This window comes from Pristis pectinata, chromosome X (assembly GCF_009764475.1).
Source record: "Pristis pectinata isolate sPriPec2 chromosome X, sPriPec2.1.pri, whole genome shotgun sequence".
In the NCBI taxonomy this organism is placed as follows: Eukaryota; Metazoa; Chordata; class Chondrichthyes; order Rhinopristiformes; family Pristidae; genus Pristis; species Pristis pectinata.
Genome location: NC_067450.1, coordinates 4,569,252 through 4,586,330, shown reverse-complemented (window position 1 = coordinate 4,586,330; position 17,079 = coordinate 4,569,252). Strand labels below are relative to the sequence as shown.

General features: G+C 43.6%; 1 protein-coding gene and 1 long non-coding RNA gene across 10 annotated transcripts in view; one reads left to right on the top strand and one right to left on the bottom strand.

Annotated features, from left to right (window-relative positions):
• The window catches only part of LOC127567065 (tensin-2-like), a 190,163-nt gene that overhangs the window by 157,624 nt on the left and 15,460 nt on the right, over positions 1-17,079 (bottom strand). For 5 of the 9 annotated variants that reach the window (XM_052009740.1, XM_052009741.1, XM_052009743.1 and 2 more), the window contains exon 2: positions 9,213-9,320. The exons of 3 other annotated variants lie outside the window; for them this stretch is intronic. In XM_052009740.1, the coding sequence (XP_051865700.1) occupies positions 9,213-9,320 (108 nt within the window). Of the gene's footprint in view, positions 1-4,599; positions 4,820-9,212; positions 9,321-17,079 lie in introns of all 9 variants that reach the window. One more of the 9 variants, XM_052009754.1, reaches the window with a different exon arrangement.
• On the top strand, positions 4,872-12,643 carry LOC127567066 (uncharacterized). Its single transcript, XR_007955841.1, has 3 exons — positions 4,872-5,239; positions 8,901-9,008; positions 12,402-12,643. It is a non-coding gene; the product is annotated as an uncharacterized LOC127567066 (long non-coding RNA).

The window sequence follows — 17,079 nt, the reverse complement described above, 5'->3', positions numbered from 1 at the left end:
ATCATCAGCTCTGGAAGAAGAGGCACAGAATTGAAGGGAAGAGTGGGAAAAAGATCTACGTTGCTCTCCCACCCGCCAGTGTTCACTGCACACAGACCAGCACTTCACTGTACACAGCTCACTTTACATAGACCTGCAATCATTGTACATGACTGGGTGTACAGGGACCCATACTTCACTGCATGCTCTGTACACAGCTTATTATACAGACCCACAGGTCACTGTACACAGCTCTTTGTACAGACCTATGCCTAACTGGATGCAGTTCAATGTGCAAAGATCCATAGATCACTCTACACAGGCCATTGTACACGGACCCACAGATCACTGTACCTGCCATACAGAATTCAATATACAAACCCACAGCTCACTGTACACTTGTGCCTTACTGTACATAGCTTACTATACACAATCCCAGTCACTGTATACAGCTCAATGTACACAGACCTGCAGGTCATTGTATACAATACACAAGCTCACTGTATGCAGACCCACAGTTCACTATACCCAATGTATCCAGCACACAGAACACAGACCCACCGGACAAGACCTACAGATCATTGTACACACAAAACAACCCACTGTACACAGCCTCAGAGTATAAAAGTTTACACAGTCACACCAGGCTAAATGCCATGTAAAGAATGGTGAGCTAAATATTGATGTTTTACATATCACACTGCACTTACCTAGAGACCCAAAGTGACCACGGAGTGGTTTACCTGCCATTTATAGAGGTGTTTTCTGCTTGTGTTGTTCGCATAACTAATCCTAAATCTTTTCAATATATTCTTTATGGTTAGATCACTGCCATTTATTGTGTGGAGCAGCAATAATTATGTGGCGATGTATACACAGAATATTCCTCCTGGTGGCCAGCCAGCACTCTGGTAGAATGCCAATATGAATCCCAGTCTTTTTCAACAACTGTCTTCATGACCACTATAAAATTCTAAGTAGTTGTCTTAACTTATGCACAGATACTCACGCATGCAAGCATACTGGAAATGAGCAGGCACATGCAATGTAACATAATTGATGTATGAGATGAAGAGTTAAAAACACACATGAATAAGATCCTGAATTCTATTAGGCGGTTACATTCAAAGTTTCGGACTAGAGTTACAAATCCAACATAAGCCACACAATTCCTGTGGGCCACACTAAATGGCTTTTTAAGAAATAGTGGGCCTTTTCAAGTGGTATTTCTATTGATGTACGATGTCTCAAATTCTTCAGAGGTACAAGTCTAGGGTTTCCTTATAGGGTTTCAGTGTAGATTGAGAAATTATTTAGTACAGAAATGCCTGTTTATATGGTATTTTCAGGCTCCTTTCAAGTAAATACATAAGGCTTTATAAGACAGCCTTCATTAACACATAGAATGACTCCAACTGAGTTATCACAGCATAAAGAATAGTGGATGGGTGGCTTTTCTCTTGGCTTGGTGGATTAAGATTGGCACAGCATTGAACCACCTAGATCTAAAGCCAGTGTTACAGATGGCTTGTGTAGCACTGGCTTCCTGGCAGCAATGTTGGTATTGGGGCGGTCACCTCCTGATCAGTAATTGTACTCCTATGATCCATGTTAGAAAGTGAGCAGATGGGGAGAAAGCTTTGTGACTCAGCTTGGTTCAACACCGCCCCTTCCCCTACGTTCACAGGTGGAAGGCATCCTATCCTCAGATAGATACTGGTTTCAGGCCACATCATTAATATGTTTACTTCCTCTTCACTTACCAACTTTATTATGATATCACTATTGCCAGAGTGGAAATGATTGGGTAAATCCCCTGTCAATCAAGCTTAGTTATAACAATGATGTAAGTGACTGATTAATTTTATGTGCATAATTTATATGTGATTGTCCTCCACTCACTGGATCTTGCTGGAGAAATAACCCTGTTTTGGGTATAGTTTCTGCTTCCTTTGCTTTTCAAGCAGATTCCGTTTTGTGAGCAAATTGACTTTATATCATGGTGTAAGCTCACACACAAAGCAAGGCCAACTGGGCAAAATCCACCCAGCATGTGGGCAATCAGAACCTCACACTAACAAGCACCTTTGAGGCAAGAGGAGAAGGGAAATGACAGGGCAAGAACTGGGTAAAGAGTAATGGATGAGTAGGGGAACAGATAAGAACTAAACTTGGCACGGAATCCAAAGTAATCTGATTAAAATAACCTGAATTATGTCTACCAGTTACTCAAAATCAGTTACTGCTACATTTCATTCTAAACTATGTCTACCTCTTTAATAAGATGTGCAAAGCAAAAGGTTAAAACAAAGAAAAGTATTCTTGTATTGGTAGGCCTAGGGAGAATTAAAAGTAAAGATTTTAGTTCTGAGAGAAAAGCGTATTTTGTTTTATTCATTTATAGGATCTGAGTGTCACTGGCTAGACCAGCATTTATTGCCCATCCCTCACTATCCCTGAGAGGTTTGTGGTGAGCCGCCTTCTTGAACCACAGCTATCCTTCTGGTGAAGTGCTGCTGGGGAGGGAGCTCTATGATTTAGACCCAGTGCTGATGAAGGAGATGAAGGACCAGAGATGCATTTCCAAGTCAAGTTGGTGGGCAACAGAGGGAAATCTGCAGGTGGTGGTATTCCCCTGCACCTACTGCCCTTGTCCCCAGTGGTAGAGTTCATGGCTTGAAAGGGGCTATCGGAGTAGCTGCAATGCATTTTGTAGATGGAACACCCTGTAGCCACTGTTTACCAGTGGTGGAGGGAATAAATGTTTAGGGAGGTGGAGGGGGTGTCAATCATGTGGGCTGCTTTGTCCTGGATGATGGTGAGTGACAAGGGTATAGAAGCTTATAAGTCCAAGGTTTTGTTGTAATAATTTGTGTACAGCTGTTTCTGTTCAGATACTTACCTCAGCGATGGAGTATTTTCAAATATTGTGGAAGATTTGGAAGGGAATCGACTAATCCTCTGGGAACCATGTTATGTAAATCGCTCAAAAATGCATTTTTTTGCAATTGATTCAAGACCTCCTCACTTGGGCAGCCAAAAACAAATCACACTTTACAATCAAATAGATGCCAAAAAAAGAATCAGAATGTTATTGGAAGCTTTAACCCATGTCTCTGGTTCACAGGATGATGATAACACATGTAAAAACAACCCTTGATGTACATGTTCTCCAAAGTTACCTCACAAAGCACTGGAAACTCCATGCTTTAAATGATGAAATTATATCATGAATGTGTTTTGAGGAGCAAAATCTTCAAGAAACACCCTGTCCAGCTGTAAATCCCCATCAGTGGGCAGGGAGATTCAGAAGGGTGGAGAGGGGTGGGAGCAAATTCAACTGAACAACTGGAATATCAGATTTGCCAATGATGATGGTGGGAAATAGTTTTCAATAATGCCAAGGCTCCCCGGCTAACAGGATGGGTGTTGCTGCAAGTCATCCCTCAACTTCCCAGAGCGGGCCAAGCATCAAGTGAGGGAAAAATGACTGAGTGGGTGGCACTCTCACCACTGACAGTTGGTTCTCAACCCAGAAAGTTGTGGGTTCAGGTCCCACTCCTGAGACTATAGCATAGAAATCCAGGCTGATGCCTCATAGCAATACTTAGTGCTACACTGTTGGAGGGTTGGGGCGGTAGGGGGGGGGGGGGGGAGGTGGTTGGTGGTGGTGCTGCCTTTCAGATGAGATTGCTATACTGCAATCCACGCAGGCATCACTATTTTCAACAATGTGACTGCACTAGAGAGGGTGCAGAGGAGAGTTACGAGGATGTTGCCAAGGCTGGAGAATTATAGTTACAAGGAGAGATTGTCCAGGCTGAGGTTTTCTTTGGAACAAAGAGATTGCAGGGAGATTTAATTGAGATGCATAAATGAGCTGCCCCCAGCACATTCTCAGTAACGCAAAAAGACGCATTTCACTGTGTTTTGATGTACGTGACTAATAAATAGGTAAATCGATATCTAAATAAAACTCTGAGAGGGCTTGACAGGGTAAAGTATCTAATTAACTTAGCAGGGAAGTCAGGGGCCAGTGGCATAGATTTATGTTAATTGAAAGGTTTAGAGGGGAGTTGAGAAGAAATGTTTTCACTCAACAAGTGTTGGGGGTCTGGAAAGGTTGCAAAATCCTTCCCAGATTTCAAAGCAGCCTGGATGAGCATTTGAAGAGTCATAACCTACTAGACTGCAGGACAAGAGCCGGGAAGTGAAACAGCTATGGCAATGAGCTGAATAGCTACTCTCTGTGCCCTATATTGTAATGATCCTATAAGAGAAGGTGTGTCCTGGGAAATATTTGCCCCTCACTCAACATAAAATAGATTATTTGGTCGTTATCACATTGCTATTTGAGGGAGCTTGCTGTGCACACTGTGTTTCCTCCATTACAACATGGAAAATACTTCATTGGCATTTCAGGATGTTCTAAAGATAATAGAGACCCCCATAGGAACACACTGGTGTGAGGGGGCTATGATCTGCTACCTTGAACTCAAGCCGATCGGAGTATCAGGCTTCAGATTAAAATGTTTGGTTGTAACACAGTGGAAAGACTTGCTTGGAAAGTTTTGTCCTTTTGTTTAAAACTAACAGTGTTTCCAGCATTAAGCTCCTCACCTTCGTGAGAAATAAAGACGGCAGCAAAAAGGGTTTTCAGCACATAGTTCTGGAGCGATATCATCAATGTGCTTTTCCTTTGCCGTCAGCAAATGGTGAATGTCCAGTCACTGTGGATCGATGTTTTCGTACATTCTTCGCAGTTTTTCGTTGGTTGTTTATCCAGCTGCCTCTGCTGCGTGCACAATGCCGGTCTTTTTCACTCAGACCCGTTGCTGTTCTGCAAGCATAACATTTCAGCAAGTGTGACTGAAAATTCTGCACATAAAAACAAATTCCCCGACACATGTCAGGCAAAGTGCGTGCGGGGTTGGAATAAAAACGTATGCGTTTGACTGAAGAGCGTTTGTTCTTCCCCTCAGGCTCCTCCGGCGCGCACAGCAAGGCTCTGATCCAACGGCGGAGGACAAGCTGGAAAGGCGCCAACCCGCCGCGTCTGTCCGTGTGCGACGTCGTAAAGCGCGCCTGGTTAACGCCCGCGCGTGGATTTAGAAGCGGGAATGACGTCATGTTAATGCGGTGTAAATCTTGTGAGTAAATGGAATCGTGCTGCAAATGGTGACATACTAAATGTACACCCGTGCCCTGCTTGGTGCTGAGTCGTTTTAGCGCTCTTGGTCCTGGAGTCCAAGGCTCACAGGTACGTGCCCTCAGAGCAGACACCCGCTCGGGCTGTGCCGACAACCTGGAGCAAACCATCGTCCTCCCTGCTGCCGGCTTGAAATGTCTGGGCCAAAGACAGGGCGAGTCAGCAGCTTCTATTACATCCAACAGGAGGTGATGAGGGAGACTGGAAGATCCAGGCGGTCTGTCAACACCCAGAGCAGGTGCTGCCGGTCGCCAGCACTGGCCGCACTCAGGGTGCAGTCCTGAGCCCCACAGCTCAGTGCAGCCACATGGTAATCAGATCACCGTTTCATTGCTGCGGGAGTACCAGCGAGAGCAGACGTTCACGCCCGGTTCCCAGCTCACCGGTACCGTCAGTAACGCATCTATAAAATGACTTGTTTTAGTTGATCCCACGAGTGCTCTCATTCCTGGAAAGTGCATCCTGAGTGCTAAGCGTGTACTATACTACATCAGGACATGAAAGAGAAGCAGGTGTATGCCATTCAACCCCTCAAACTTGCTCTGCTATTAAAGATCGGGGCTGATTTTCTCTTCTTACCTTAGCGCTATTTTCCCTGCACTAACCACATGACTATAAAAATCCATCAATCTCTGCAAATGTTATTGGGTGTAATTTTTACACTAATCACCAATAATAAATGTCTGGGCCAAAGTACACGGGAGCCACCGATGGTCATGATGTCTCTGAAAATCTAACTTTTTTATTAAAACCACTGGGCTGCACTTTATACACCAGGGGGTGTAAAAATGACATCCAAACGGTATTCACCCTACTTCCACAAGTATTTTCGACACCCAGGGAATGCTCACAGCTGGAAGATGCCAGGATGAGTGGCAACCCAAGGCTGGAAGATGCCCGGGTGCCCTGCAAAGTATTTTCCTCAATGTCACCAAACCCAGCATCAGGATCTGCCCACTTGAATTACTTTACCTTTTGGAAAAAAATGATCAGATCAGAAACACTTCTGTCAATATGATTGGAACAGCTCTGAACTTTCCTCTCCTGAGTGGGAAGAATATAACAACAGCAGCTTTCATTCTTCCAGCACATTTAACATAGTAAAACATCCTCAGGTGCTTCCAAGAAAAATTGATCCTGTGCCACACAAGAATATACCAGGGCAAAAACGTCCAGTTAGGGAGACAACTTTCGAAGAGCGTCTTAAAGAAGGAGAGGGAAGCAGAAAGGTTCGGTGAGGGAGTTCCAGAGCTTAGAGACATAGTTGCCAGTAGTGGAACGATTAAAAAGGAAGATGATAGGATAAAGCTTAGATATTCCAGAGGGTTTGCCTACCATACAGCCCTTTGAGACTGCTCCAACATTCAACGTGATCATGGCTGATTATCCTTTATAACCTTGTTCAAGCTTTCTCCCCGTATCCCTTGATTCCTCTAGCCCCAAGAACCATATCTAACTCATTGAGTATATTTAATGATTTGTCTTCAACTGCTTTCTGTGGTAGAGACTTCCACAGGTTCACCACACTGGGAGAAGAAATTTCTTCTCATCTCATCTCCTAATCCTCAGACTGTGACCTTTGGTTCACAACTCTCTAGCCATCCTTCCTTCATCTAATCTGTCCAGTTCCATTAAAATTTTGTAGCATTCTCCAAAATCCTCATTCTTCTAGACTCTAGTGAATATTAGCCTAATCTTCCCAATCTCTCTCCATACACCAGTTCTGCCAACCCAGGAATCATTCTGGTCAACACTTGCTGAACTCCTCCCATAGCAAGAGCATCCTTCCTCAGACAAGGAGACCAAAACTGCACACAATACTCAAGCTGTGGTCTCAGCAAAGCATTGTACAATTGTAGCAAGACATCCCATTACTTTTAAAAAGGAATTAATACCAAAGTCGTCAAGACTATGCAGAAAGAGAGGTCTAAGTTCACAGATAATGCCACAGTTCAGGACCAAAGGGGAATAATCTGTCTTTATATAACCAGCGGAATTAATCAGTCACAGCCCACCAGTTAATCCATGCACTATTACACAGAAGGGATGGCCCAGGTCAGAAACACCTTCATATCACCATCTGTTCAGCACTGAGATCATTCAACATGCTTCTTAAGAGCATAAGAAATAGGATCAGGAGAAAGGCATTTGGCCCCTCGAGCCTGCTACATCACCAAGTTCATCCTCATTTTCCACGAATAGGCAGGCTCAGTAGAAATGAGTACAATGCTCAAGCAGCAATGAGACCAGCACCCAAATTCCAGCCAGGATCTTGGGTATTTGAGATGAAACATGACAGGTTTACCTCCTCTTAAAAAAAAATGGCATTTCTGGGAAGCTTTACAGCCAATTAAAGAGTGGTGACTTCTGTAACGCATGAAAAGTAGCAGCCGATTCGTGCACAGTAAGCTCCCATAAATGGCAAATGCGATGACAACTGGATTATCTGTTTAAGTCACTTGTTTAAGTAATATTGTTCTGGACAGCAGGGAGAACTCTAATGCCCCTTTTCAAAATAGGGCCATAGAATCTTTTACATCCAACTGAAAGAACAGAGTGCTGCACTGTTGGAGACACTCCCTCAGCAATACATTGAAGCAACCTAAATTTTTGCAACTCCAGTCTCTGAATTGGACTTGAACCTACAACCCTCTACAGAAGAGGCAAGAGTGCTACCTACTGTGGCATGGAGAGCACTTTTTGAGCAGAGTCTGCATTTGCCTTCTCCTTTAATTTCAGAAACTAAAGACACTTGAAATCCACAATATTGTAGTTTCTTGCCTTGGAAGAGAACCACTGCCCTCAAAACCTTCAGATATATTGTCGGAAGTCGCTATCTGCTGGAGGAAATCCAAATTGTTCAGTGCAACTGAGGCCCACCCTTTTCCTAATTTTGTGTTAAGTTCTTATTGAAAGTCATTTTGGTTTGGAACATTCAGAACTTTATGACATTTGCCATACAACTGATTCCAGATAAAAATGCTTCTGACCCAGTTATCAAATTAAAATATATATGAAAAAATAATGGCACAGAAGCAGGCATTTAGCCCATTGAGTCCACATCAGCTCCTTACAGAGCAATCTCTTCAGTCCCATTCTCCTACTCTTTCTCTACAGCTCTGCAAATTATTTTCCCTCATGCTTGTCCGGAGCCCAGATTGACATCATTTCCATCACTCTGGCAAGCAGTGAATTCCAGATCATTCCCACTCTCTGCATAAAATAGATTTTCCTCAGACAGCCCATTGCCCCGTGCATCTTCTGCTTTTAGCCGATCATTTTAATTCCATAAGATAAGATACCTTTATTAGTCACATGTACATCGAAACACACAGTGAAATGCATCTTTTGCGTAGAGTGTTCTGGGGGCAGTCTGCAAGTGTCGCCACACTTCAGCACCTACATAGCATGCCCACAACTTCCTAACCCGTATGTCTTTGGAATGTGGGAGGAAACCGGAGCACCCGGAGGAAACCCACGCAGACACGGGGAGAATGTACAAACTCCTTACAGACAGTGGCCGGAATGGAACCAGGGTCGCTGGCGCTGTAATAGCGTTATGCTAACCACTACACTACCGTGCCTGCCCTAATCCATGTCCCCTAGTCTATGAACTTTCTGCTGATGGAAATAATTTCCTTCTGTTTACTTCAAACCCATCATGGTCTCATCCACCTTTATCAAATCTCTCTCAACCTTCTCTGCCCCTTAGGAGAATAATCCAGGCGTCTCCTGTCTAAACTCAGAGCTGAAACGCTGGAATTTCAGAAACCTCTTCCCATTCTCAGGTCTAGAAAGCCTGCACTCCAGAATACCAAAGGTAGGGCAATACTAGCCATAATTTTCCAAACTGTTTGCACAAATGAGAATTACATGGAAGGAACTGGTAAAGAGGATCCATGTTTAAAAAAAATGAGAAGAGATCAGCTGGGAAGGTCTGGGCAAATTAGCCTTACATCACTAGAAGGGAATCCACTGAAGACTATAGTAAGGAATAATGAATATTCTGCAGCAAACAACTCACCTCCTGATTTCTCAAAGCATTTCCACAATCTACAAGGCACAAATCAGGAATACGAAGGAATATTCTCCACTTGCCTCGATGAGTGCAACTCCAACAGCATTCTTGAAGCTTGAAACCATTAAGAGTAAATCAGCTCATTCGATCGTACCCCATCCACCACCCTAAACAGTCATTCCTTCACCACTGGCGCACAGTGGCTGTAATGTGTACCACCCACAAAGTACACTGCAGTTATTCACTTAGGCTACTCTGACAGAACCTCCCAAAACAACTACCACCAAAAAGTACAAGGGCTTCAAGCACATTGGAATCCCACCACTTGCAGATTTTCCTCCAAATCGCATAGCACACCATCTTGATCCTTCATCGTCACTGGGTCTAAATTCTGGAACTCCCACCCCAACAACACTGTGGGAGCACCTTCACCAGAAGGACTGCTGTGGTTCAAGAAGGTGGTTAGGAGATATTGGTCTCACCAGCAACACCAAGGAGGAAATAAATAAAGTAGTGGCTGTGTAGAAACGTAGCGACTAATTAATCAGGAGTATTCAGCATGGAACTGTAAAGGGCAGGTCAGGTTTGACTAATTGAATCAAGTTCCTCAAGGAAATGACTGTGCAGATGGACAGAGATTTGCCTTGGGACCTTTCCTATTTCACACAGAAACAAATGTAAGATTAGCAGCTGGTGAGAGGTGAGGAAAATCTTTGCACTCAGAAGATCTGTCAGGACCGGAAATGCTCTCCCTGAAAAAGTAATGAAAACTTCCCAATTTTAAAATGTTGGATGGGTAATGGAAGACAAGGGGCTTCAGGATTACAGAAAAAAAGTGGGGCTAATGACCACAGGTCTCTCAAAGAACCAGCACCGTCACAATAGGCTGAATGGCCTTCCACGCTACAAATTTCTGTACCAGGACAAGTAAAAATGGAGATGATAAAGAATTGTTTGCACACAAGTTAACATGTAATACCCAACCACAAAAATGATGTCCAAAGCTAAATCATTTGCTCCGTTTGAGGGGTCAGAGGGCAGCAGAATGGGTTCTGGACAGACCTGTCTTGAGTCAAATGGGTTCATTCTACCAAAGCCCTTGTGTTCTCTTGTATCATATATGGTGTCAAATGCTCCAAAACTCTTCACATTCACTGTCAGTGGCACTTCAGCCATTTCATATCATACCCACCACAAAGAACCCCAATCAAGGTCAAATTGTACCAAACCAGTCCATATTCTCTCATCTTCAAATCACTTCCCCTTTCACTGGCACTGTGTAAAATTCCAAGGATAACACAGCAGAGATTAGAATCCCAATCCAAGCACAAAGTGTTCTAACTATCCAGTATTTACTGCTCAGTACATCACACAGTCAGATCCATAGGGTAATTCCTCCCATAGATAGCAGCACAGTTTTAAAATCAAATGCCTCTCATATGATTCACTGGGCCTCGAGTCAACAATTGTATTTTGCTCATTTCATTTTACAAACCTGTCCAGATCTTGATCCAAGTAAAACATTTCCTTCCAAGGTAAGGAGCCAAATTGGACTATCGTTGGCCAGAAAGTTTGTCCATCTCTTCATCCAGCAAGGAAGGAGTAAAGTGTCCAGTTCAGTCTTCCTTTGACCTTCTGCAACCTCAGAAGATCTGTTAACCTCCGGCACGATCTGGCAGGTTGGGGGAGTGCAAACTGAGAACAGCTGGCTGGGGCCTCAATTAATTTCACCCAGTGTGTCAAGTTGCCTTGCTTCCCCACACCCACCCTCACCTTGCCAACTCTACCCCCACCTCCACAACCAAGTGCCAGATCCAGTACAAGACGAACAATGCCAGTTTCAGCTTTCTTGATGATACCTGACAGGAGACAGTCGCAAGTGATAAGAGCTCCTCCGGGCAAGGTATGGCAGTTGACCGCCACCCTTGGGTTTGCGCCCTCCTCCACCACCCCTCTCCCCACTCTAGCAAGGTCAACCCTGCAGGAGAGAATGAAAGAAAGTAAATCATCCATTAATGATTTGGCTGGAAAGCCAGCCAGATTTGGCAAGGCCCAGGATCCATTTGGTTTAGATCTATTTTTGGCATGGCTGCTGCCCATTCCTTGTATGTACTTTTATCTGTTAGTTGGACAATATGGTAATTTACAGCTAGTCTAAAGCAGAGAAACAGGCCATTGGACCCATCTGGTCTATGCTTGGAAATCTTTCCCCAACTTGGTCCCTGTGCCTAACCATACTCACCTCGACATCAGGCTTCCCTTTATATCTACTAATCTACCAAACCACACGTCTTTGGGATGTTGGAGGAAAGCAGAGCACCTGGAGGAAGCCCAAGTAATCACAGGGAGAACATGCAAATTCACAAAGACAGCACCCAAGCTCAGAATTGAACCTGGATCACTGGAGCTGTGAGGCAACAGCTCCACCAGCTGCGCCACTGTGCTGTCCAAAGTTGCTGTTAGTTTCACAGAGAACAACAACCATACTTCAGCCATTGTTAACATCGCAAATATCTGGGCCCAAGGCTTTCCTCTGGAGACAGAAACATTGCGTGGTGGACTTTGAGAAAGGCAAGGGTTTGCCAGACTCGAACGCCACCTCTTGGCCACACAGAGGATTGAGAAGCAAAATCTCCTCATTCTGCAGTTGATGACCACTGTTTCACACTTTCCATTGAACTGCAACATTAGTTCTGCAGACCTTACACTAGTAGATTCATACTCCAGAAAGCAAGATATTCATTCACCTCACTGTAAATATCAGTTGAGATAGTTGTACAAAATAGCTCATTGTTTCGATTTTTATAAAAATGCTCCATATCTTTGAAACCCAGAAATGGCAATTACAAAATAGGCTGGAGGTTGTCGCTCTGCTAAGCATGACCCACTTACCCTTACAAGGACAACAATGTTAAATCTAAGTAATAGGAATTATGTTCGCAATATTGGATAAAACTGCCAAACATATAAACCATGTCAATTGCTGCCTTAAACTAACAAGGCAAAAATAAAAATAGAAGCAGATTTTTTTTTCAAAAAAAGAGAGACTTTAATTTATTTTCCCTGACAGGAAAAGGCTTGGAAAATAGTTAAAGCAATGATTTATGGAATCATGCAGCCTTCAGCCGGAGTTGATCAAAGTTCAAAGTTTAAAACTTGCCCCTTTTACTTGCCAAATGCTGCTATATTTCACAGGATGTGTCACAATCAACATACGTAAAACCCAGACGGAGACACAAGAGATTGCAAATGCTGGAATATGGAGAAAAACACCAAATGCTGGAGGAACTGAGTGGGTCAGGCAGCATCTATGGAGGAAAATGGACAGTCAACGGTTCGAGTCAAGACCCTTCATCTGTACTACATAAAACCCAGATTTAAACTGTTTAAAAACCTAGTGGAAATGCCAGAACATCTAGTGCAGAAAGAATTTCTGATTAAACTTGCAATTGATTAAAAATCTGGATCCTCTGTTTTCCAGGCTCGTGGGTTTTCCTTCATCGCTGGAAAATAATCACACAGAATAAATTAACGGCACACAGTACTGCAGATAATTAAGAAAATTAGATTGGATACAATACTTGGCCTATGAAATGATACAGGATCTGTAAGTCGGTTGAATGCAGTAAGTTTTGGATTCAATTCCTGGCTGGTTCATCACAGCAAACTGTAGAAGACAGTGTTACTATATTTTTGAAACATGGTTTGTCATTAGCTCAGTGGATAGCATTTTTGCCTTCGGATCAGAAGATTTTGGGTTCAAGTCTCAATTTAGACACTCGAACACAAAACCTGGGCCAGCACTCCAGCGTAGCGGAGGGAGTGCTGCACTGTTGAAGGTGCTGTGTTTAAGATGATGCCAGTGGAATGCACAGGAATTTAATACTGACTGCTTTTGGAGGGCTATGTTAAACACACACACACACTTATTAAACCAAATCAACAAATGCACATACACCACATGCATCAAAATAAATAATTCACTATTTCAATAAATGCCCATGTGCTGTGGAGTCATCTGCAGCTGGACATTATAATTAGTTCACTGTGAATATCATTCACATGTCATTGGTGTTACAGTGAAGTCATGGAGTTGTACAGCATTGAAGCAGGCCCTTCAGCCCACCATATACATGCCAATCTCTTTTCTATATCCACTAATCGCATTTATCTGCGTTAGTACTTATCTTCCTATGCCGTGCCTATTTGAGTGCCTGTATAAATGTCCCTTAAATGTAGCGATTGTATCTGACTCCACCACCTCCTCTGGCAGTGAGTTCCAGATATCACCCACTCTCCATGTAAAAAAATTTCCCCTCAGATCCCCTTTAAAACTGCTTCCTCTCACCTTAAACCTATGCCCTCTTGTTTTTGATACTCCTACCATGGGAAAACAAAAGATTCTGACCACCTATGCTATCTATGCCACATAATTTTATATACCTCTATCAGGTCACCCCCTCAGCCTCTTTCACTCCAGGAAGAACAAACTCAGCCTGTCCAATCTGTCCCCATAACTAAAGTCCTCCAATTCAGGCACCATCCCTGTGAATCTCCACTACACTCTCTCCAGCACAGCCACATCCTTCCCATAGTGTGGGGACCAGAACTGCACACAGTGCGGTCTAACCAGTGGTTTGTAAACTTGCAACATAACATCCCAAATTTTATATTCTATGTCCTGACCTATGAAGGCTCATGCCACATGCCTTCTTCACCACCCTACTGACTTGTGTTGCCACTTTCAGGGAACTGTGGACTTGGACCCCTAGGTCTCTCTGTTCATCAAGATTCCTTAGCGCCCCACCACTTACTGTACATGTCCTAACCCTATCTTACTTCCCAGAGTGCATCACCTTGTACTTGTCAGGATTAAATTCTATCTGCCAATGCTCTGCCCAACTTTGCAACAGATCTGTATCCTTAGACAACCTTCCTCGCTATCCACAATACCACCAACTTTCGCGTAATCTGCAAATTTATTAATTGTTCCTCCTACTTTCACATCCAAGTCTTTAATATTTATCACAAACAGGGTCCCAACACCAATCCCTGCGGTCCACCACTGATCACAGACTTCCAATCAGAAAAGCTTCCTTCACCACTATCCTCTGCCTCTTATCGCCAAGCCAGTTTTGGATCCAATTGAACAGCTCGCCTTGGATGCCATATGCCCTAACCTTCTGAACCAGCCTACTATGCAGGACCTCATCAAATCCCTTACTGAAGTCCATCAATACCTGCTGCTGTCAGGCATCAGTTCAAAGGATCCCTGACACAAAGTTGGCTGAACAGCCAATCAAATTAAAGGTTTCTCACAGTCGGACAACAGAGCTTTTAATTAACTTTTAAAATAATCTACAGGCCACTAAATAAAGATTGCATCCTACATATATTGTTAAAGTAGAAGCTGAAATATAAATATACAATATATTTTAAAAAATTAAATAATATTTTAAATGTCCTTTATATTTAGACATAGTTATGTGAGGAATCAGAACTAACAAACAAATTTTTAGGCTAAACTGTAATTATGGCTTAATTTTCCATTTAAAAACTCACTTAGACCTTGAGTAAAAAAAGTGCAAGATTTTCAGAGTATTTTACAGTGGGTTTAGTTAAATGCTCAAAATTCACATCAATTCAACTAATTTCTCTTAATTGTAGTGGAGAAGGCTACAGAATGCAAGGGGCTGAATCACTGACACCAATGTCCAGACTAAACCACATAACAGAGAATTCCTTAAGGTGCTGTCAGTTTCACCAAACAAACACTGATTGTTGTGCACTGATTAATATTGGAATATTTGTTGAGTATGTGGCTAAATTGCCTCCATTGCTCAAAAGGATTCGGCAGCTGGCTAGCACTTTTAAAGACCCTTGCACTTCAATCAATTTACAGGCAGACACTGCATAGGACTGCCCTCCTGTGATGAATTTCAACACTACACTTTCAGCAAGTCCAACACTTAAAATGACTTTACAGGCAGAGTAAGCCTCCTCCAACCCCCGACTGGCCTCAGTACAACTGGGTTAAGTAGGAAGGAGATGAGTTGCAGTGACTCTTACTGCAAACAGTACATGTGAAGATTAGGTTTGGGTGCTCCACCCTTATTAACTTGTCGATTGGGTATCCAGATGGAGGAGAGACACCGGGATGAGGCGCTGTGGTGTAGCACCAAGTACTACCACTAGCACCCCTCACACCTGACCCTCAGAAGCGACCTGCCCACCTAATACCTTTCACTGATATACGTATGTGGGGCCAAGCAACCTTTGAACATTGAGGACGAGCTTCTCACTTGCCTTGAGATAGTATGCAGAGAGCACTGTATATGGTCATGACAGTGAACAGTGGGGAGCTGTTTAGCTGCTCTGCTGCTTGCTTGTAATGCACTCCTACATTCTTGGAACCGCTTCAAATCGACATTAATTAGTGGACAGATTAAATGCTTGAGTTGCGAGTTAATCCTCTCAGGTTCTCAAATATCGAGCTTGAGCCCCTGCCAGCAACTTCAATGGACAAACAGTTTTAATAAAAGCTATCCATGCAGAAGGGCTCGTGTGAAACTGGACACAGCATTGCGCAAGAGAACCTTAGGGCAAGCTGCCCACATCCTGTACAAAATTTGATGACCCACAGGACGGTCAGTTTTCCCTCCTTGCTGTACCGATCGGGAACTCATTTCCCTTCAGTTGCACCATCTTTTGCAATGTTGCTGGTTGAGATCGAAGTGACTCCTACATTGCAATCCAGCAATGAAAAGTACTTATAGCCATTTAACCAAAGTCATCCACACCAGCCTCCTCCCACTCCTCTTCAACTAATCTCATTCCTTCTACTCGTTCCTCCCTCCCGTGTTTTTCCATCTTCCCTTTGGAACCTATCCAGGCTGTCCATCTCCCTGTGGGAAATAGTCACACATCCTCTCCACTCTCTGGGTAGCAGATTTCTCCCCAATTCCCTATTGGATTAATTAGTGATCATCGTATTTATGTGGCAAGGTAAATTGTACACTGGTGCTTGTTTCATTGGGCTTGTAGCTCCCCTTCCCAGCTGGAGGCACAGGCTTGATGGAGAGATCAAAATCCAGAATGATCTAAAGGTCAGAGTTGGAGGAGAGCAGACGGTTGCGGGGCTGAATGAGGGCACAAGAGACCAGGAGGGACTTGAAAAGAAGGATGAGAACTTTAAAAAAATATATAATTACAATCAAGAGGTTGCTTAACCAGGAGCTGATGTGGGTCAGCAAGCTCAGGGGGTGATGGGCAACTAGGAGTGTGTGCTGGTCCGATCATAGGCACTAGTGTTTTGGGTGATCCCAAGTTTACAAAGACCAAGTCTGGTGGTGACAAAGGGCTGGATGAGGGATTCAGCAGCCGATAAACCGAGGCAGTGACAGTCAGGAATAGTTGATCTTAGAGGTGGCGTGGATAGCAGGTTGGAAAGTCACAAAGATGACACCTAGGCTGCGAAACAATTTGGTTTGGTTTCAGGTGATCATCAGGGAGACAGGTGGAGTCAGTGCCCAGCAGTCAGAGTCAGTGACAGGGATACAAGGCCCTGGCTTTAGCCAGACAAAATTTGTGCCTGTCCAGTCCCAACACCGCAGAATTACACAGTAGATACAATCCAAGCTCATGACTTGCAGCTTGCACTTTGCAGAGGGTACAACACAACTTAAAAGCAAATTTGCACACTCTAGGGGTTTAGACAAAGCCTGAGCGAGCAGCACACTAGCCTGCCAGCCTCAATGTCAGAGGCCACACTTTGGGTTAAAGGAGCCTGCGCAGCAGAGACATATTGTCCTGCCCTTAGGTCTTTCTAGCTTGTGAATACAGTAATGATTACTGTGTTGCTGGAAAGCAAGAC